This window comes from Engystomops pustulosus, chromosome 3 (assembly GCF_040894005.1).
Source record: "Engystomops pustulosus chromosome 3, aEngPut4.maternal, whole genome shotgun sequence".
In the NCBI taxonomy this organism is placed as follows: Eukaryota; Metazoa; Chordata; class Amphibia; order Anura; family Leptodactylidae; genus Engystomops; species Engystomops pustulosus.
This window is the reverse complement of record NC_092413.1, coordinates 145,117,207-145,140,224: the sequence shown is the minus strand read 5'-3', so window position 1 is coordinate 145,140,224 and position 23,018 is coordinate 145,117,207. Positions and strand designations below refer to the sequence as shown.

The 23,018-nt window shown below is 42.3% G+C and overlaps 1 protein-coding gene across 6 annotated transcripts in view; it reads right to left on the bottom strand.

The window, feature by feature from the left end:
• The window catches only part of LRCH3 (leucine rich repeats and calponin homology domain containing 3), a 73,963-nt gene that overhangs the window by 35,384 nt on the left and 15,561 nt on the right, over nt 1–23,018 (bottom strand). For all 6 annotated transcript variants that reach the window (XM_072142433.1, XM_072142434.1, XM_072142432.1 and 3 more), the window contains exons 2-9: nt 14,347–14,491; nt 11,738–11,864; nt 9,108–9,213; nt 4,948–5,084; nt 3,064–3,173; nt 2,400–2,493; nt 2,137–2,257; nt 1,842–1,969 (exon numbers count right to left, since the gene is read on the bottom strand). In XM_072142433.1, the coding sequence (XP_071998534.1) occupies nt 1,842–1,969; nt 2,137–2,257; nt 2,400–2,493; nt 3,064–3,173; nt 4,948–5,084; nt 9,108–9,213; nt 11,738–11,864; nt 14,347–14,491 (968 nt within the window). The remainder of the gene's footprint in view (nt 1–1,841; nt 1,970–2,136; nt 2,258–2,399; nt 2,494–3,063; nt 3,174–4,947; nt 5,085–9,107; nt 9,214–11,737; nt 11,865–14,346; nt 14,492–23,018) is intronic.

Genomic DNA, 23,018 nt, shown 5'->3' with positions numbered 1-23,018 from the left:
AAAATAGCAGTTTTTAAAAGCAGGGAAATCTATCTAGTGTCCTACTGGCCCACTTAGTTCACCAAAATTCTACTTCTCCTGCCAATTTATGGATAGCCTCTGAAACTGGGTAAATAGTAACCGACAGTGCAGCCATTAGAGACCTCTCTCTATGTAAATTCGTCAGCCAACTCATTTAATTATCCTTCCTTCACCAATGTTACCTGAACAGAGTTTGATTATATAGAATGGGTAGGAAACAAACCACTGGATGCCTTAGATGCGCGTCAAATTACTTATATTTTTGGCATATGGTGTGGGTGTGAAAGATAATTTAATCCTTTTGGCAGGAGCTAATCTCTTTACAATAAAAGGGTTTCCTATTGCACCTGCTCCTGAAATATGGCTATTAGGGGTCCTTGAGGAGGAATCGTGGCATCACCACATCCGTATTCTCCTACAAAGAACTCAGTTCTTTCTTTACATGATTTAATATACAGAGGCCGTGGCTGTCTAGATAATTTTAATAAAATTGAGGTGCCTGCTGCAACTCCCCAGTTACCTTGTATTGCAACTCCTTTGTTATACAACTTTAGATATTACAAGATTAATTTGTTGGGTTGGGAGAAGAGTTGTTGAGGGAGGGGGAGGAAGGGGATTTTATGTAAGACTTGGGTACCACAATGTTTCTTAAACCATTGTGGTTGTTTCATATTTCCTATTATTTCCGGATGTATGCATGTTTCGTCTGTACCACTTGTAGAGAGTTGTTCAGTTTGACAGTCTGTCTAATTTTTCTGTTTGCCAGCTGTGCAGCTTGTCGTATAGTTTGCTGTGCATTATCCTTGGGAGGAGGGGGAGTGGTTTGGAGGGTCGTGCCTGGGACTAACAGGGGAAAGGGGGGGGGGTTCAGGAAGCTTCAAGAAGGTTCTTGAGGTTTAGGAAGGTTCCAGACTTTTTGGGCCAACCTGTAGTTAAATTTGACACAAAAGGGCTCAGAGCTGTGGACAAAGTATTTTTTTGATGAGGAGCCATTGAATTTAATTGTAGTCCAGACAAATCTCTATGTTGCACAGCATATTGCCCAAAAGCCCACCTCATTTTATGCTCAACCCCACAGATGGACCCCTGTCACTGCAGCAGAGATGGAGAAGTATTGGGACATAATACTTCTTATGGGGATTGTAAAGAAGCCACCGATCAGGGACTACTGGTACACTGACATACTGTACCACACCCAGATGTTCCTTATGGCGATGAGCAGGATGCACTTTGAAGCCATCCATAAGTTTATGCACTACACCGACAACACACAGTGCCCACCCAGAGGTGACCCCAGTAACGATCGTTTAAGGTCAGGCCCATATTAGACCATTTTAGTGCCAAGTTTGCCCAGGCATATACCTCTGCAAAACATGTGTCCATAGAAGAGTCCCTGGTACAATTTAAACCTGCCCAATAAGAGGTCAAGGTAAGGCGCGAAGATGAACAAGCTCGCCAAAAGTACATCAGGGTATAAAAGTGTTCCCCTATTTAAGGACACCTGACTTACAGACAACACATAGTTAGACTAATCTCTTAACAAGCTGTGACCTCTGATTTAGTTCTTTGGATACTTTAGTACCAGGCTGCAATGATAAGCTGTAAGGTGTCTGCAATGAAGATTTATTGATAATCCTTGTTCCCATTACAGCAAAAAAAGTGCCAAAAAACTGCATCCTTAAGGAAATACTCTGCATTTCTAAGGTTTATTATTGTGTTTGATGTAAACTCTTAATAAAACAAAATGAAAAAAATAGGGCAAGGCACGTTGCTGTGTGGTAAAGAAACAAAAACAATTTTAGATTTAGACTTCTTCTTACCCGCCTTTCTTCTATATATGCCATGAACTGTGAGCTTAGACTGTCTCCTCTGGAGTGCCTCGCATCCTCCTCCTCCTCTTCTGTAGCATAGCTATCAATGTAATCTATCTGATCCAAGTCATGCTCCACTATTATTAAAAAAAAAAAAAATCTTTAAGACCAACACATTATTGGAAATCACAGTTTTAGCTGTCAGTTTGCTGTGAGGAGCAGCATGGACCAAGATCACACTCCAGATCTTGAACTGAAAACCTCACTCAAAGATTAAACAATTTATCCTCCTTTTTGCACTTACCTCCTCCATTTGCAATAAGTGAACCAGCCCGGGAATCTTGAATATGGTGATCTCGTCTGAGCCTTTGCTCTTTGTTTGCATCAGATGTCCGAAAGGAAACTTCAGTAAATTCATCTGTGGGCTGCAGTTGCCAAAAACATTGAAGAAACTAGTTTGGTGATTTGACAATGCTTACATTTCTAGCACAGGAACACTCGCAGGAAAGAGATTCCAACCAACTTATCAATTAGGTGGAAAGTGAAAATAAAAGGCGTATACGTTACCTCATTCCCAGACCATCTCTTGTCACCACTGTCAACACTGTTAAACCCAGAGTCCAGAGCCCCGTATGTACGGCCAGGATACACATCATCATGACTGTAAAATATCAGTTATTGAGAATAGATTTTTGTCAACGAAATTACTGTATATGAGGTTTTTTGTATGTTTTTTTTTCAGGAAAAAGACAAAGCATCTATACTGGTGCCCTTTTTGGAAAGACAAGAAACCCTTTAAATCCCTTTGAATAACCTTTTGTTTAGGTAAAGAAACAAAACAATTATGTGCAAGTTTTTATTTTTTAATTTACAAAACATTTTTGAAGGGAATTTACTAATAGATTTATAGGATCATTTATAGGACTTCAATATCTGATCAGTGGCCTTTACTGATCAGATTTTTCCAGCTGCTCCAGTGCCTGAATGAATACACAGAAAAATTAAGTCAGAAAAAACTGCTTTGTTCACCGTTTAGCGACCAAACCAGTTGAATGGGAGCAGAATTGCAGAAACACAGCTCAGACTTATGTGTTAATACTGACTGCTGAGGCATCTTGGAAAAACAAAGACCAGCACAATATTTCTCTAGATAATATTTCCCTTTTATAACACATGAAACATGTAGAACAGAAAATATTCTAGGTCTAGGCATAAGGAACAGCAAACTTACCAAGTAGTAAAACCTAAAGGTCTGCGCTCATACTCTGGAAGGTCCGATGCATTCTTCAAAGCTTCTATATTCAGGTATTTGAATATATGGATTTTGCCTTTTATACAAATCTACTTGAAAAAATAAAAAAATTATAAACATAGTATAGTCACACTTCTGTTGAAAACACACATGGGGAGATTTATGATCAAGTTCGAGGTTTGAGGTAAAACTGTTCTAGTTGCCCATGGAAACAAATCAGAGCTCAGCTTTAATTTTATAAATAGCAGTGGGAAAATGAAAGCTGTGCTCTGATTGGTTGCCATGGCTAACTAGAACGGTTCTGCTCTAAGAAACTTACGATAAATCTCCCCCAAATAGTCTATTTAAGATAGCCAGGAAGCAATTGGGTACGGTACAGACTATAGGTAAGTTATGGCGGAAGGGGAGGTGACTCCTATTACACATACCCCTATACAACCTAATGTCATCTTATCCTGGTTTAGGCAAGCTTCCACACTTTGAACATTGGAGGACCTACAACTTTAAGAAGTGTATTAGTCCTTTAGATGCTTCACAGGGGTTAAAACAAAATGGAGGTGTAATTTACAAGCTGTAATTTTTTTTAGACAATATATTAATTTTGGCCAAAAATTAAACCGTCACAAAGTATTAAATGACAAAAAAAAAAACGCCACAAAGTTTGATACCCAATTTCTCCCCAAGTATCAGGATGCCCCATATGTGTTGCTAAACTGCTGTATGGGCACACGGCAGGGCATAGAACGGAAGGAGGTGCCATCCAGGGCAGATCAGCATTGTCACATTTTACAGGCTATAAAATGTTCCTTTTTTTGTAATTTGGACATTCTTGTTTACAGATTTTAGCATATTTTTTCACAGATATTCACCGTACCATAAAAATAATGTGTTATCTTTATTCTATGGATCAGCATGATTATGGAGATACCCCATTTATATAGCTTTTTTATGGTTAACTTGTTTTACAGAATATAGAATTCATTGTGAGAAAAGTACTTGTTTTTGCATCGCCATGTAACAATGGGCAGAACATTTATATTTTCTTTGTTTACAGATCTGTTGTAGAGCTTATTTTTTGCAGGACAAGCTGTACATTTTCTTGGTATCATGTTTGATCGCTTTTTGGGAAAATTACATAATTATTGTTAATTTTTTTTTGCCTTTTTTACGGTGTTCCCCGTACGGGTTCAGTGACAATTTTATTGTACGGGTTGTTACGGACATGGTGATGCTCTATATGTTGGGTTTTTGGGCGTTTTTCAGTTATGTTTTATTGGATTATTGAATGTGATGGGACTTCAGGGGACTTTTTTTTTTTTTTTTTTTAATAATTTTTTTTTAATTACTTTTTTTTCTGCTTTATTTTGTCCCAAAGTGGGACATGAACAAGTAATCATTTGACCGCTTGTTCATTGTAATGTACGGCAATACTAATGTATTGCAGAATATTACAGTCAGCCTATGTTTTCTGCATAGGCTGACAACTGCACTGTTAGATCCTGCTGTAAGCACGATTTTAATAGGCTGCTACTGAAGGAAGCCACAGGGTTGCCATAGCAACTATGGGCACCTCCATGCCCCGCACAGAGGGTGCCAATAGTCGCGGCAATGCACTGTAACCGTACTGGCGGGATCCTGTGATAATCGCGCAGGCTCAGCTTCTCAGCCTGGGCGATCACCATGACGTAATTCTACGCCAGGGTGCGGGAACTACCCGCATCCTATGACGTAAAATTACGTTAGGGTGCAGGAAGGGGTTAAGGATTTTGACTCCTGTTCTCATTGTGTGGGGCGGTAGATGGGTTCTATTTGATTGTTTTGGGTTTATGAATGAAAATTCACTTCAAGATACCAAGCACGTACCTGTGCTGGAGGGGATTGTAGGGGATTATTGTCCAAGATAATGGTCTGGAGATGACGAAGATTTCGATAGCACGCTGGGATACTGGTCACTTTGTTGCAAGAAAAATCCAATCTTACCAGTGGCAAATCTGCAAGTTCTAAAAAGAAGCAAAAACACAAAAACTTAATGTTGCATACTAGGACACTGTAAATCCATATACCCATTAAAAGATATGGTCCTAGATGTTTAACTGCTTCAGGATGCAGCCAGTTTGTACATTAAGACTCTTATTTTGTAATCGCTTTATATGGTTACAACTTTTGAACACTAACTTACCAAAGTGATTTTGTGAGTGTTTTTTCATGACACATTGTACTTTATGTTAGTGGTTAATTTTGGTTGATACGTTTTGCATTAAGAAAACAAAATACTAAGAAATTCTTCATTTTCAAAGTTTGAAATGATCTGCTTTTGAGACTCAGTTTTCAGTTTTACCACCGAAATGAGTTGGCTGCTAACATTTCCCATATTTCAACTTTATGTTTTCATCATTTTTTTTTTTTTTTAAAGTCCTTTTCTTTGTTCGATTTGTAAGCTGCCTACCGTCCTATACAGAGATTTTCTTTTCACAATTTCTAAATTGAAATATTTGGAATCATCTTTTTAAATCCGTATGAAATACAAATTACTACAATCCCCCCACTTCCAAAAGTACACCCCTCAAACTGCTAGAAAATGCTTTTAGGAATAATTTTAACCCTTTGCGCACCGCTTATTAAAACAAAATGCAGGCGAAATTTAGAATGATCTAATTTTGTCAGTAATATATTCATTAAGCCTTAAAATTACACATTTCCAAAAAATAAAAAGTGAAAACCCATCTTAAAATGTGTTATGTAAATACAGAGACACCCCACAAGTGGGTATTTTTATTAATTTGTTAAATTTATTTAGGTTTTTTTTAATTTATTTTTTTTACTTTATTAGTATTACCATAGGACATGAACAGGCAATCATCTGATTGCTTGTTCATGATAATTCTCTGCAATACTGAAGTATACCACTATAATACGATATGATGCAATACCACTATTACACGGTGGTTTGGAATGCTTAACATATCCAAGTGATTTTGAAATAGTTTCCTCGTTCATGTTAGTTGAAAAATTTTGGTGGTATGTTTTGCAAGTAATTTATAAGAAAATCAGATATTTGGTGAAAATTTTATTGGCGATATTTTAGGTTTTGTGCACTGGAAAGCTGGGGAAAAAATCCTAAATGTGCTGAAATTGAAGAAAAGCATTTGCGCCAATTTATTGTGGGTTTTGTTTTCCCAGCTTTAACCACACTCCCCAAATAACACCTCTCCTTTATCATTTACTTCAATACAATGACAAGGATACTGAATTTACGTATGTTATATAGAGAGGGAAAATAATTTGTTTCGCTATACTCTGACACCAATAACTTTTTCAAACATTACACTGATCTGTGTAAGGTGCAAATTATTGTGGATGAAGCCAACATTTTCATTTCTACCATTTTTGGTACTGTATAATCTTTTGATCACTTTTTATTGAAATGTATGTGTGTTTTGAAATGGGAAAGACTGTTTTGAAATGGGAATTACAGGATTCAACTCAGGGAATAATCTTTTTTTAATATTTTGAGAGAGCAGGATTTGGGCGATACCCAACATGTTTATGTTTGTTTCATTTTATTTGCGTTTTAGGGGAAGGTGGGTGATTTGACTTTTTTCCTCTTATATTTTTTTCTTTTGCTCTGGGAGGACTTTGATTCTAAGGAGTCTGATGACCTGTACAATATAGTGTAATGCTACGGTACTGCCGTGTATTGTACAATTACTGGAAATGTAAAAGTCTGCTAACAGCAGGATCTCTCACAGATACTTGTAGGACAGCCATGGATCTCTTAGTTAGGGTCCTGTCTGTCTGAGCAACCTGCTGAGGCCCTCCGATGACATAATGGGGTACACCTGCCAGGTCAAAGCAGGTGGCACTGTCAAATAAGTGTTTGATGCCAGTACTGCATAATGCAGCTAATGCCCACTGTGTATAGAACGGGCTCACTGACTCAGTTAACTGACATGTGACCTAAAGGAGTTGAATATGTTTTTTAGTTTTCTTCCAAAAAGAGCACCCCACCCGACCATGGTTTGTGCCAGTATTGTAGTTCAGTTGCATATAAATAAGCATAGTTCAGGAGGGGAGCAATTTTTGGAAGCAAGCAGTCCCTTTTTTTACACCTCCGAACAACCCTTTTAAGATTCTGGGGGCCATTGCTTCTAAACGGATATGCAGGTAATAAAAAGCAAAAAATTGATCAGAGTCATAGGGGGCATAAGATATGTTAGTCAGCATTTGGCAGGATCTGCTTCTTCTCCCCTCAAATAGTGCTGCATCTGTCTGGATAAAAGGACACCACTGCTAAAAACAGATTTCACAAAACATTCAATGCAAGAAACTAGAAAAGTAACTGGGTCCAAAGTAAAGCTAAATCAACCCAGTTCTCCTAATGCAGTTTGTTAAAGAACACAACTGGAAAAAAAGGGGGGGGGGAAAAACAAGCTACAGTTTGATGAATGCCAACGATAGAATATTACCACAATAAGCACAATACATTGACTATAGTGTCTATGGTTTTAAAAATCGGTTTCTCATTTCCGCACTTTTAGCAATTTAATAGTTATTAGGAAGGAGTTAAACAGCCACATAGGTAATACTTTATAGTGCTGCTTATTTTATGGCATTGGTAACATTTTACAATAAAAAATATGTAGTTCCCCATTTTTGCCTATTTAACTAAGAAATTAATGTAGAGACAAGAAACACTGACTTATACATGCTTACATGCATGCAAAGAAAAAAAAAATTGCTGAAAAGGGTCAAGACATTTAACAACTAGAGCAATATACGCTGCTCCCGCAAGTTAACCCAACCCTACTTCAACATACTATGCTGCAGCCATGCAGGTGGTGAAGAATGCAGCTAAACAACATGTGTATTTCACTGGACTATAAATGTATACACAGCACTACATGTCCTGTACTGTGTCAAGAGGTATTGCTCCTATGTTCAGGTGACAGTGGCTGAAATGCTTGTATTCTGCTACCTCGTCTTATTATTCGAAATGTTTGATATGGAAATTGCGGATATCTCAGCTCTGTAAACTGGGTATTTTCTTTGTTTTTCTTTTATCATTAAATTCTTATAGGAAACCTACCACTTGTAGTGGCAGGTTTCTGATGGAAATACCGGGCACCAGCTCAGGGTGAGCTGATGCCGGAGCTTCGGTATCGCGGTTTAAAACACTTCTTAAACTTTATAGCCGGCGCAGGCAGGTACGCGCTCGGCGCTTAGGAAGTGAAGGAGAGCCGCGCGCATGGTAAGCGCTGAGCGCGTACCTGCCTGCGCCGGCTATAAAGTTTAAAAAGTGTTTTAAACCGCGATACCGCGGTTTAAAACACTAACGAAAATAAGCTCCGGCACCAGCTCACCCTGAGATGGTGCCCGGTATTTCCATCAGAAACCTGCCACTACAAGTGGTAGGTTTCCTTTAAATCTTATTTTTGCCCCATGGAAAGCCACCAAAAGATTGTTATTTACCAAGTATTATTGTGGAATTGTGGTATTGGGTGTTTGTTGCATGTATGCAAATTTTTTGTGGTCGTGTTTTATATGGAGTCATTCTAATGTCATATTAAAAAAGGCAATAAAGTTTGTATTGTTAAAAGATATCCAAGATCAAAATCCAGCATGATAAACCAGGGCCACTTACTCATCCAGGCGATGTGACTGTGGCAATATCCTTACTTTTGAAGTGCCCAGGTTTATCATGAATAACACTACCACCACTACCACTACTAAATGATAGTAGTAATAAAACTACTACTAATAATACTAATACTACTAATACAAATATAGATTTCCTTTGACATCAAAAAGATATATTTGTGCCAAAACTTTGGTGCCATTAAATATTATGACTTGCTGAAAAAACAAGCTCTAAACCAGTTACACTGAAGGAAAAAAGGAAAAAAACAGGACTGATGATACTCTATTTCAAATGGAAAAGCACAAATTTGGTCTGGTCACACAACGATTTGAAAAAAATGGGGGTCATTAAGTGGTTAAACACAAAAAAGGAAATTTCTGCTGACCTTCTGGTAGCCGCATCAAGTGATTTCTCCTAATATTAAGATCTCGTAAAGATTCTAATTTCCCAATCTGCTGTGGAAGTGTTTGGATTTCATTACAGCTTACATCCTGTAAGGACAATAATTTACATGACATCAACATACAGTTTACTCAAAGGGATCCTGCCATGAGGATGATTTTTTAAAAGGGTAAAAGGGGTAGTAGAAGGGACTAGATGACAGATAAAATGTAACTTTTATTATACATTCAGCGGCCACTTTATTAGGTACACCTGTCCACCTGCTCGTTAACACTTCATTTCTAATCAGCCAATCACATGGCGGCAACTCCGTGCATTTAGGCATGTAGACATGGCCAAGACAATCTCCTGCAGTTCAAACCGAGCATCAGTATGGGGAAGAAAGGTGATTTGAGTGCCTTTGAACGTGGCATGGTTGTTGGTGCCAGAAGGGCTGGTCTGAGTATTTCAGAAACTGCTGATCTACTGGGATTTTCATGCACAACCATCTCTAGGGTTTATAGAGAATGGTCCGAAAAAGAAAAAACATCCAGTGAGCGGCAGTTCTGTGGGCGGAAATGCCTTGTTGATGCCAGAGGTCAGAGGAGAATGGGCAGACTGGTTCAAGCTGATAGAAAGGCAACAGTGACTCAAATCGCCACCCATTACAACCAAGGTAGGCAGAAGAGCATCTCTGAAAGCACAGTACATCAAACTTTGAGGCAGATGGGCTACAGCAGCAGAAGACCACACCGGGTGCCACTCCTTTCAGCTAAGAACAGGAAACTGAGGCTACAATTTGCACAAGCTCATCGAAATTGGACAGTAGAAGATTGGAAAAACGTTGCCTGGTCTGATGAGTCTCGATTTTTGCTGCGACATTCGGATGGTAGGGTCAGAATTTGGCGTCAACAACATGAAAGCATGGATCCATCGTGCCTTGTATCAACGGTTCAGGCTGGTGGTGGTGCCATTGTGTGGGGAATATTTTCTTGGCACTCTTTGGGCCCCTTGGTACCAATTGAGCATCGTTGCAACGCCACAGCCTACCTGAGTATTGTTGCTGACCATGTCCATCCCTTTATGACCACAATGTACCCAACATCTGATGGCTACTTTCAGCAGGATAATGCGCCATGTCATAAAGCTGGAATCATCTCAGACTGGTTTCTTGAACATGACAATGAGTTCACTGTACTCAAATGGCCTCCACAGTCACCAGATCTCAATCCAATAGAGCATCTTTGGGATGTGGTGGAACTGGAGATTCGCATCATGGATGTGCAGCCGACAAATCTGCGGCAACTGTGTGATGCCATCATGTCAGTATGGACCAAAATCTTGTTGAATCTATGCCACGAAGAATTGAGGCAGTTCTGAAGGCAAAAGGGGGTCCAACCCGTTACTAGCAAGGAGTACATAATAAAGAGGCCGGTGAGTGTATATTAAAATGTCAATTCTTTTTATTTCAACATACCTTGAAAAGTTATAGGGCAAGAACTGGAGGTATTCTCCTCCTACATGCAAATACTGACCCCTGCTTTTTAAATGCATTTGTTTCCTTTAAATTGAGGGAGGGACTACAGGAGGGTATGGTATAAAGGTTTCAACTGTTAGATTGTTACCAGTATTACCTTTTGTTAGATCTGGTTTGCTAGATTTCAATTTAGAGTGGAACCTTGGATTATGAACTTAATTTGTTTCGGGAACATGCTTGTAATCCAAATCGCTTGTATATCAAATTAAGTTTTCCGTAGGAAAGCATTGGAACCCAGATTGATTCGTCGAAGGCCGGAAGCATTGGATTAGAAGTAGAATTTGTCCTCAAAATCCAAATTTCTCATATATTAAACTAAGTTTTCCTAAAGGCAGACAATTCGTTCCACACCCCAAAAATATTCAGTCATGTATAGTACAAGATCTGGCCCTTTTATTTCTTCTAATTCAAAATTGTGTCATCCAATTTTTGAGAGAGGTACAGTACATTTGAGGGTGTGTAGGGCTCACATAATGCTTGCATTATGAAACTGTTACAGGACATTGAATTGATGTACGTATACAAACATGAAGGTGCCATGAAAAAAAAAAAAAAACTTATTGGGTCAGCTCAACCCACCCTTGGCCCAAACCAGGACCTGGAAATAGTGACCAGTGAGGACCCAAAAAAAATCTGAAACAGAGGAAGTTGGTTACACAACTCACTGACACCCAAGCTCTCCTAACATTCCCTTTAAGTTACAGTAGGTCACAAACATTTGAGCCCCAAGTGGATCAAATAGTTTTCTGAATCAGCACAAATTAAAAAAATGGATGTGCAAATTGAGTTCATGAAATAATATCTAGAATTCTGACAAGGAAAAAGGGGCTGGTAGAGTTTATCTATAAAAAATCTATACATTGTTTTGTCTAAGTGGAATTTGTACATTTAACTCTAACAATGATACTTAGATGGACTTTCCATAAGATAATGCATTTCCCTAAGTAACAGCACTTAGCTGGATATAGATTGACATGTACCAGATGACATAATAGGTAGTCATGGAAATATTTGTTCTTGTGTACAGTGTAGGGCAGGTCTGGCCCATAAATCACTGCACACGTAAGCTAAAACTGCATTATCGTCCGTGCACCTACCAGCTCAGTCAGATGCCTCAAGTGACAAATCTCCTCCGGTAACGAGTCAAGCTTGTTGTTACATGCTATAAGAACTTTGAGGGGAAGGCTGCAGAGGTGTCCTGGAAGTGAAGTCAGTTGATTTCGACTTGAAAGGAAATGAAATAACAAGAACTTTATTTTTACTGGAATAATGCAAATAAACCAAAGTTATTTAAATTTACAAATATTTTTTTTCAGGTACACATAAGCAGTACAGGAAGCATATCTCACTTTACTGGACATAGTTTTAGGTACCATATATACTCGAGTATAAGCCGACCTGAATACAAGCCGAGGCCCCTAATTTTGCCACAAAAAAAACTGAACATCTATTGACTTGCGTACAAGTCGAGGGTGGGAAATTCATTGGTCACAGCCAGCCCCTTTTCCCCTTGTAGTCAGCCAGCCCAATTCCTTAATTTTGACTTTGTTTTTTTTCTTGCCTCGAGTTTGTGCTGAAAAACTCAGCTTATACTTGAGTATATACGGTATATAACAAAACTTCACAAATTAGTTCTACAAGAAAGTAGTGAAACTCACTCATAATACATTATATTATTGCATTTCCTTCATTAAAATACACAGTAGAAATGCAAATAACAGACTGTCCATAGAAATTAAGAAGCTAACCAAATACTATAGATAGGCATATTTTCGTAATCTAAAACTAGAGAAAAATCTGCCTTAAAGAGAACCCGTCATGCAAAATAACCCCTCTAATCTAAATAGATTTTCATAAACTACAGTTAGAAAGCATTGTCTCTATCCCTTCATGGGATCCTTGTGAGCTGCTCCAACAGGTAGTAGTGACAGGACTAGTGGCAGAGACCTGATGACAGGTGTCCTTTAATTTGTGACCAAAACAAAGAAAGTCTTAAAAAAGCCTTGTGCCACATTTATCAAGATATTTTACCTAGTATGGGAAAAGAGGTGAAACCAAATAACAGGGGCTTGCAGCAACACATATGCAAATGCATCTACATTCTGACACTAAGATGAAAAAAAAAAAAACCCCTACACAGTCATCCGCTACAACAGATTTATCATTCAGCATTAGAACAAAATAAATGTGGTGCATTTTAAGGGCAGATGCACATTTTTAACCGGATGTGTGTTATCCAGTTAGCAAGGCAAATGGCTTCATTAAAGGAAACCTACCATTTCAAATGGTAGGTTTAAGCTGTAAACACCGAGCACCAGCTCAGGGTGAGCTGGTGCCGGTGCTTAGTTTCGTTAGTGTTAAAACCGCAGTATCGCGGTTTTAACACTTTTTAAACTTTATAGCATAAACTGCTTCGGCGCTGCGTGCGATACCGCGGTTTTAACACTAACGAAACTAAGCACCGGCACCAGCTCACCCTGAGCTGGTGCTCGGTGTTTACAGCTTAAACCTACCATTTGAAATGGTAGGTTTCCTTTAAATTCTATACTTTCCAATGGATGAGTTACTATAATGGACCATGCAAGCAACCAGTTAAAGGGAACCTACCACCACAAATCTACCTATAAAGGTAGATTGGGTGGTAGGTGGATCATTGGGACGTGAGGATAGCCCTTTTAAGGGCTAATCCTCACGTCCCTGCACTTTTTTGAGAACTTTAATTTGATATTTATTCAAATGTACTTATGTGGCTACCGGGGCGTGGAGTAGCCGCTTATGAGATTACACGAGGCGGCTACTCCACGCCCCGGTAGCCACTTTACTCCTCCTACTCACCCATCTTCGGCGCGCAGCTCCGCGTAGCTGCGCGCCCTCGTCCGGCGAGCCTGCCGTCTGCGCATGCGCAGAAGAGCAGGTCCGCGCCTGTTTCGGAGTTGTGACCGCGCAGGCGCGGGCCTGCTCTTCTGCGCATGCGCAGACGGCAGGCTCGCCGGACGAGGGCGCGCAGCTACGCGGAGCTGCGCGCCGAAGATGGGTGAGTAGGAGGAGTAAAGTGGCTACCGGGGCGTGGAGTAGCCGCCTCGTGTAATCTCATAAGCGGCTACTCCACGCCCCGGTAGCCACATAAGTACATTTGAATAAATATCAAATTAAAGTTCTCAAAAAAGTGCAGGGACGTGAGGATTAGCCCTTAAAAGGGCTATCCTCACGTCCCAATGATCCACCTACCACCCAATCTACCTTTATAGGTAGATTTGTGGTGGTAGGTGCCCTTTAAAAGGTACACCTGGTCTAAACAGTTTTTCATGGATCACTCATATAGACTAAAGTTTATGCAGATTTTTGCTACATTCTTGTGCAGGTAGCCTAAAGCAGTCCAACTTTGCACACACTCACTTTTATATTGTGTGTTCAAATATCACTTTTATCTTACATCATACACAGTGCACAAGCGCCCAGGAATATGATAAATTCCCCCACATAGTCCAAGATTTATGGTCTCCATTAAGCAAAGCTAACAGGATTTTCATTTTTTGTGGCTTGCCACAAGCCAGAATGTAGAACTCAGCCTACACATATGACCCCATTCAGCTTTAGAATGCCAACCTCTTTTAGGACAACATCATTCTTCAATAAGACGGAGCTTTATTCCCAATAAAGTGCAGAAGCTCTTTTCACATTTCTATAATATCAGCAGGGGTGGTACCTGAGATTGAGGAAGGTTAAGGCTTGCAAGTTGAGCGTGGCCTCCGGCACATAGCGAACACAGTTCTGGTAAAGATTTAAGCTCTCCAAAGAAACATAGTTGCAAATTTCCGCAGGAATCTCTGACAATCTATTCCGAGACAGATCTGAAACAAAAGTCCAATTATTACTTACTTTTATAGGCTGCAGGAGAATAATAAAGCACAATTCATGTCAGTTAGTCGCAACTCCTGCTGATAAAGTATGGTCTGTGCCCTTTCTGCCTATTACAACAGGCCACTGTTATTCACTAGAACTGCCCCTTGTTATACTAGAACAATTGAAAGCCCTGCAGTTCAGTTTTGTTGCAGGCTTAAATTTTTATTTTTTTTTTTAATTGAAAGTTTTGGTGACATTATTCCAATGGACATTAGACTACAAAAATACAAATTTACATGTGTGTAGTATAATTTGCGATGCGGACATATGAGGTACTCCCACCAAGCAGAGGTCGCATTAACGCCTCACCACGCGTCATAGACGCATGATGAGGCGCCATTACCCCCCAAAATAATTGCCATGCGTAAAGATACGCTTGGCAATTTTTCCGTGTAGCGCGCAGGCTGAGCGGCCCGGCGCCCACTGCATAGGAGGGGAATGGCAGTAGCGTGATCGCATCGTGCGCGGGACCGCTCAGCAGGATGCAGCGATCTCTGGCATCTGTGAGCGCCGGCCCCACGGGAGACGTGTGAGCCGCGGAGCCGCTGCTGCGGGCAGAGAGAATTGGAGCCAGCAGTTATGTGGTCCCGGGTGAGTGTGAGCCGCGGCCGGGGTACAATGCACTCTATGTGGATGTGAGTGTGTGCTGTGCGAGTGTGTGCTGTGCTGGGCGAGTGTGTGATGTGTGTGCTGTGTATGCGAGTGTGCGCTGTGCTGTGCGTGCTAGTGTGTGCTGTGCCAGTGTGTGCTCTGTGTGCTGGGCGAGTGTGTGATGTGTGTGCTGTGTATGCGAGTGTGCGCTGTGCTGTGCGTGCTAGTGTGCGCTGTGCTGTGCGTGCTAGTGTGTGCTGTGCATGCTGTGGGAGTGTGTGATGTGTGTGCTGTGTATGCGAGTGTGCGCTGTGCCAGTGTGCGCTGTGCTGTGCGTGCTAGTGTGTGCTGTGCCAGTGTGCGCTGTGCTGTGCGTGCTAGTGTGTGCTGTGCCAGTGTGTGCTCTGTGTGCTGGGCGAGTGTGTGATGTGTGTGCTGTGTATGCGAGTGTGCGCTGTGCTGTGCGTGCTAGTGTGTGCTGTGCCAGTGTGTGCTCTGTGTGCTGGGCGAGTGTGTGATGTGCTAGTGCTCTGCTGTGCCAGTGTGTGCTGTGCTGGGCGAGTGTGTGATGTGTGTGCTGTGTATGCGAGTGTGCGCTGTGCCAGTGTGCGCTGTGCTGTGCCGCTGTGTGTGCTGTGCGTGCTGGGCGAGTGTGTGATGTGTGTGCTGTGTATGCGAGTGTGCGCTGTGCTGTGCGTGCCAGTGTGTGCTGTGCATGCTGTGGGAGTGTGTGCTGTGTGTGCTGTGTGTGCTGGGCGAGTGTGTGATGTGTGTGCTGTGTGTGCGCTGTGCCAGTGTGCGCTGTGCAGTGTGTGCTGTGTATGCGAGTGTGCGCTGTGCTGTGCGTGCTAGTGTGTGCTGTGCATGCTGTGGGAGTGTGTGATGTGTGTGCTGTGTATGCGAGTGTGCGCTGTGCTGTGCGTGCTAGTGTGTGCTGTGCCAGTGTGCGCTGTGCTGTGCGTGCTAGTGTGTGCTGTGCCAGTGTGTGCTCTGTGTGCTGGGCGAGTGTGTGATGTGTGTGCTGTGTATGTGAGTGTGCGCTGTGCTGTGCGTGCTAGTGCTGTGCGAGTGTGCACTGCGCTGTGCGTGCTAGTGCTGTGCTGTGCCAGTGTGTGCTGTGCTGGGCGAGTGTGTGATGTGTGTGCTGTGTATGCGAGTGTGCGCTGTGCTGTGCGTGCTAGTGTGTGCTGGGCGAGTGTGTGATGTGTGTGCTGTGTATGTGAGTGTGCGCTGTGCCAGTGTGCGCTGTGCTGGGCGAGTGTGTGATGTGTGTGCTGTGTGTGCGCTGTGCCAGTGTGCGCTGTGCAGTGTGTGCTGTGTATGCGAGTGTGCGCTGTGCTGTGCGTGCTAGTGTGTGCTGTGCATGCTGTGGGAGTGTGTGATGTGTGTGCTGTGTATGCGAGTGTGCGCTGTGCCAGTGTGCGCTGTGCTGTGCGTGCTAGTGTGTGCTGTGCCAGTGTGCGCTGTGCTGTGCGTGCTAGTGTGTGCTGTGCCAGTGTGTGCTCTGTGTGCTGGGCGAGTGTGTGATGTGTGTGCTGTGTATGTGAGTGTGCGCTGTGCTGTGCGTGCTAGTGCTGTGCGAGTGTGCACTGCGCTGTGCGTGCTAGTGCTGTGCTGTGCCAGTGTGTGCTGTGCTGGGCTAGTGTGTGATGTGTGTGCTGTGTATGCGAGTGTGCGCTGTGCTGTGCGTGCTAGTGTGTGCTGGGCGAGTGTGTGATGTGTGTGCTGTGTATGTGAGTGTGCGCTGTGCCAGTGTGCGCTGTGCTGGGCGAGTGTGTGATGTGTGTGCTGTGTGTGCGCTGTGCCAGTGTGCGCTGTGCAGTGTGTGCTGTGTATGCGAGTGTGCGCTGTGCTGTGCGTGCTAGTGTGTGCTGTGCATGCTGTGGGAGTGTGTGATGTGTGTGCTGTGTATGCGAGTGTGCGCTGTGCCAGTGTGCGCTGTGCTGTGCGTGCTTGTGTGTGCTGTGCCAGTGTGCGCTGTGCTGGGCGAGTGTGTGATGTGTGTGCTGTGTATGCGAGTGTGCGCTGTGCTGTGCGTGCTAGTGTGTGCTGTGCCGCTGTGTGTGCTGTGCGTGCTGTGTATGTGAGTGTGCGCTGTGCTGGGCGAGTGTGTGATGTGCTAGTGTGTGCTGTGCCAGTGTGTGCTGTGCTGGGCGAGTGTGTGCTCTGTATGCGAGTGTGCGCTGTGCTGTGCGTGCCAGTGTGTGCTGTGCATGCTGTGGGAGTGTGTGCTGTGTGTGCTGGGCGAGTGTGTGATGTGTGTGCTGTGTGTGCGCTGTGCCAGTGTGCGCTGTGCAGTGTGTGCTGTGTATGCGAGTGTGCGCTGTGCTGTGCGTGCTAGTGTGTGCTGTGCATGCTGTGGGAGTGTGTGATGTGTGTGCTGTGTATGCGAGTGTGCGCTGTGCTGTGCGTGCTAGTGTGTGCTGTGCCAGTGTGCGCTGTGCTGTGCGTGCTAGTGTGTGCTGTGCATGCTGTGGGAGTGTGTGATGTGTGTGCTGTGTATGCGAGTGTGTGCTGTGCCAGTGTGCGCTGTGCTGTGCGTGCTAGTGTGTGCTGTGCCAGTGTGCGCTGTGCTGTGCGTGCTAGTGTGTGCTGTGCCAGTGTGCGCTGTGCTGTGCGTGCTAGTGTGTGCTGTGCCAGTGTGCGTGTGCTGTGCGTGCTAGTGTGTGCTGTGCCAGTGTGCGCTGTGCTGTGCGTGCTAGTGTGTGCTGTGCCAGTGTGCGTGTGCTGTGCGTGCTAGTGTGTGCTGTGCCAGTGTGTGCTGTGGGAGTGTGTGATGCGTGTGCTGTGGGAGTGTGTGATGCGTGTGCTGTGTATGCGAGTGTGCGCTGTGCTGTGCCAGTGTGTGCTGTGCCAGTGTGTGCTGTGCCAGTGTGTGCTGTGCATGCTGTGGGAGTGTGTGATGTGTGTGCTGTGTATGCGAGTGTGCGCTGTGCTGTGCGTGCTAGTGTGCGCTGTGCTGTGCGTGCTAGTGTGCGCTGTGCTGTGCGTGCTAGTGTGTGCTGTGAAGTGAGCGCGCTGTGCGCGGTGAGTGTGTGCAGTGAGCAGACAGATGATTTTGTATAAATAGTGTCTATTATAAACGGCTATGAGATATGTATATGTATTACCAAAATTTTCATACTCCTCATCGGCTAAAAATACTCCTCAAAAATAGTAAGAGGAGTATTATTACCCTTCGGGAAAAATGTTAGTGCGACCTCTGCCACCAAGTGAAAATATTCAGGGGTACGATGACACAGTAAAATATCAATAGCTACAGGTTACACACTACTCAATAGCATCCATGGAATCCATTGATTGCCTGGGTCAGGTAATGGGTAAGCATCCTCTATAAGGGTTGTCAGCACACAATCTGTAGCATGTTGTACCTTGTATATGCCAGCAAAATATAGCTTGTCAGGAAATGATGGATGCAAAGACTAAGTAAATATTATTATCCATGCAGAAGCATAGGATGTACGGTAATTGCTGTGTGCATGACATTATTTAAAGTACATTCTAGTGCACTTTATTTATGCACATTACCCTCAAAATGGTGACAGAAAACACAATTTTATTTTAAAACAGTTTATAAATAAGGTATCAGTATAATTATACTGTTATTTATGACACATTGTAAATGATGGAAGATGACCATGTGAAAGTGTAAACAATAGCATGTGTTCTATAATCCCGTGGCCTGAAGGTTTGCCTTTTTTGCTAAATTAAACAACCCTGCATGCATGTGTCTAAAATGGGATAAAATCTGGGATGGAGGTTCCAAACACAGTTGTGAACTGAGCCTTATTCATTTCTCTATCATTTTACCGTTTAATGCTCAGACTATAAGCTCCTGTCAGCAGGGTCCTCACTCCTATTATTCCATATGACTGTTTCTACTCTAATGTAATATAAGATTTGTTTTTGTCCCCGATGCCATGGAATTTGATGGCGCTATATAAATAAAGATTATTATTAATGTGGATCTTGGCCATTGCTCCACGCTATGCTACTGTGTCAGGATGAGCAGGATATTGAGACCACCACATATGGATCAATGCAAAAAAGAATGTAATGTACTTGCTACAGTTACCTTTACTACCCCATGGCAAAAATTATTTTAACCTGCAAATAAATTTCTTATAAACCTCCATTAAGCCAGGGTAGTACAGTATATTGAAACAATTTGTGAATAGCATTTTTTGCTTTTAGTTCTGGCTGAGCTGAATTCTATACTCTTTCACCGCCATGTCCCGTCAGACTACATTCTGCTAAAAATATTTGACTTGGCGTATTCTATCCCTAAATAGCTTGTCTGTATGTTACATTCCTTAGAATTAAGATGCAGCAATTCTTCTTGACACCCTGAGCTGACAGTTTAGTGGCGCTTCAATGCACATAACACTACATATCTACTCATGTAAAGAATGAGACAGGAAGTACATACATACATAAAATGTTCAAGCCTCTTTAGTGCCAAATTCACTTAGCCATCACACGGTAGGAAACAGTCCAGTTTATCTTTAAAAAGAACCTGTCAGCTCTATTTATGAACATGTAGTTCCTATAGAACCATAAGTAACTAAGTGATGCCCTACTTTTAGCTAAAAATTAAAAATTTCCCTTACATACCCATAATTCAACTTTATGTTATATTCCCTGGCATCAGAGGAGGCATGTCCTGCTTGATCAGCTCCTCCCTCTGCCTCCTAACTATTCATGAGTTCATGTCATGTTACCAGGGTAATATCAAAGGTCCTATACCCTTACATTTGCAAAATGTACTACATGTATGCATCTGATGACATGAAATCACAGCAGCCTTCATGGACTTCTACGGCTGCCCATCCTGCATGGAGGCTGCTGTGATTTCGTATGATCAGATACATACATGGGGTACATTTTGCAAATGTAAAGAGAATAGGACATTAGATTATGTCACTCTGGTCACATGACATGAATGTTACATAAGGTTCTGTGTAAAAAAAATTGACACTATATCTCATAATTAAGCTCATAAATAGAGCTTTATGTGTGTGTAGTTGAATACTGTCAGACAGTAAGGAGGCAACCTGGAGATGAGAATCAAGAAGGCTAATCTGCACATCAGAAAAATGGCTGTGAGGTACAGCATCTCACTGGCAGCTAATTTTAGGTCATATGGGAAAGACTTAACCTTTTACCAGCAGGCATTGTTGGTTTGGGGGAAAATTCTGGTGAAAAGTCTTCTTTAAGTGTATGGCATTACTAAACATGTTGCAGCATAACTGAGCTAAAGACTTAAAGCATAAATAAAATAATACATTACAAAGTATTATAAACAACAGCATATTCTTATTGCAGATAAGAACTCTTATACCTTGTGTCACCCCCTTTATCCTCAGTCTGTAAAATCTTGTGAGCAGGGCCCTCACTCCTATTGTTCCATATGACTGTTTGTACTCTGTAGCATAGTATGTTATTTGTATACGTACCCCATGATTTGTAGAGGGCTACGTAATTTGATGGTGCGCTATAACGATTATTATATTATTTTCCCTCACAAAACATATTTGCTAATCAAAAAGAATATGTAATTTCCTCATCAAAGTCTATGGAAACCTGATAAACTGAAAACATGATGTCATAGTGTACAAAGCTTAAAAAGACTGTATAAATGTATTATGACAAATATTCAGGATATGCCAAGATGGCTCAGGTGGGAATATACCTTTAGACCTCAGACACGGCACAATAGAAATAGAAATACTTTCCTTGCAGAGAAATTGCAGCTGGGAGAAGCCAGCCACTTTGTCTATTTATTCCCGTCAGATTCTTTGTCTGAAGCTCTAGGCTAAGGGCATACGAAAGTACTGCAAACCAGGGGTAGTCTCCTGTCCCCTTGGAGATTGGAAGGGTAAGTGCATATCACCCATCCTATCTCCATAGGAGCTGTGCAGCCTTATCTATAATTTGTGGCGTGACCGCAGAGGTCTGCTGAAGTGTGGTTAGATCGTTTGCTTACTGCACCGTGTATAATTTAAGTCAATGAGCGGGCTGCAGATTATGCAGCTAGTTCAAAGCTGCAGTATACGGCCATCTGCCCTTGCCTTTAGGCCCAATTCACACGACCAATGGGGCAACGTATATCTTTACGTCCACCGTAGATGGCTATGGCCCGAGTGCTCACCGTTCCAAGTTGTGGCCGCAAAAAAAAGAGAGCATGCGCTATATCCTCTGTTGCGAGAACAACCGTGTGGTTATATTTTCTATGGAGAGAGATAAAACACGCTCCCCCTTCTCGTCTCCAGCACGCCACTCTTACGCCTGCCCCGCTATGTTTGTGTGAATGCACCCCTAGGCGGATTTCATACAAGCTAGTTTGTTCCATGAAACTCATTGTGTGCCTGCAGCATTAAAGGGAACCGGTCTGCGGGAACTGACCTAATAAACCACTACTAGTAAGTTATTAAGTAACCTCACAAATTTCTTTAGTTTTTTTTTTTTATTACAGTGCGTTGTGGCAACACCCAGAAAAGTGAGATGCAAACTGTTTAAAATCATGGAGTAAGAGAGCTCAGCACTGAAGTCAAGCTCTCCTTGCCTCAGAACATTCCCTTCTGTTAGGACTGACAGATTAGTGATGGCCCTTAGTACTAGGCTGATGTCTCTACCTCCTTGACTTTATACAAACAATTTACAGCAATTTACGCTTCAAAGTTGCCTTTTTGGATGATGGCACCACACTGGACCATGGAAGAAACATCATATTAAGCTGCTTGAAAGTAGAACCAGCAGTTAACCAGCAGACAAATTCAGCGAATTTGAAAGAAAAAATGTCATTGTTTGAATACAACCATAACATACCAGGGGCATATCCCAGATAGGCGACTTTGGTAATCATCTTATATTTGTTATGGATGGCTTCCTTCCTTTTAAGATTATGCTTATGAACCTGAAGGACTCTAGAGTGCATTACCAGAGTCAGCTGAGACGTTCCACTAATTATTTAGGGCGGGGTACAAATACTCTTAGCGTTTGATGTATATTTTTAGTCTAGGAAGAGTAGGAAATTTTGTAGTAACATGACTGAGCATTAAATGCAATATTTGATAGATATTTGAGCTGTCTTTGCAGTCCAGGCAGTCTTTTCCTATCGATTTTCAGCGGCACTCAAATACCAATGTCAGAAGGGCCACAAACAGGGGATCACGTTTCCCCACTTGCAGCCCACAAGGTGTACATGATGCCGAAGATGCACCTGGAAATATGAAAGTTCATACATATACACACACACTGATAATAAAACTCTCAGCTTCTTACCGCATTAGTCCGTCATGTAGTGGAGAGCACGGAAATCGCCTCGCCTTGGCGTGGTGGTTGTATGATGCAAAATGTTTTCTCCAGCTCAAATCCACCAATATTCAGTCATGGATGACTAAGGACGCAACAAGCGTCTGAAACGCGTTGGATTTACCTGATGTATTTGCCTACTTTTAACATGATCGAAATAAAGAATTCATTTTACTACAATACCGTCTGAATATTGGTGGATTTGAGCTGGAGAAAACATTTTGCATCATATACACACACACACATTAAACTAAATACATTACTTGCAGGTATATTCAAGTGACCAAAGAGGATTGGTTTCTGCTGCATTGTATATACATAAAGTTACCTGTGTGTTTATACATACATAATCCTGAATCAGGATGCTGCAGATCTGTACAGAACACTGCACTGTACTATTCAGCCCCATTGAGTGCAGGTGATCATGTGACCACACTTTCCTCAGGGTCTAACCCTAGCTGTGTAGCCTGCACAGTAGGCATCTGCATGTAAAAGGTGACCTTTGCCAGAGCCCTTTCGTGCTATAGCGGTACAATATCATCCTCCACCCTGCTGTCATCTCACTGCAGC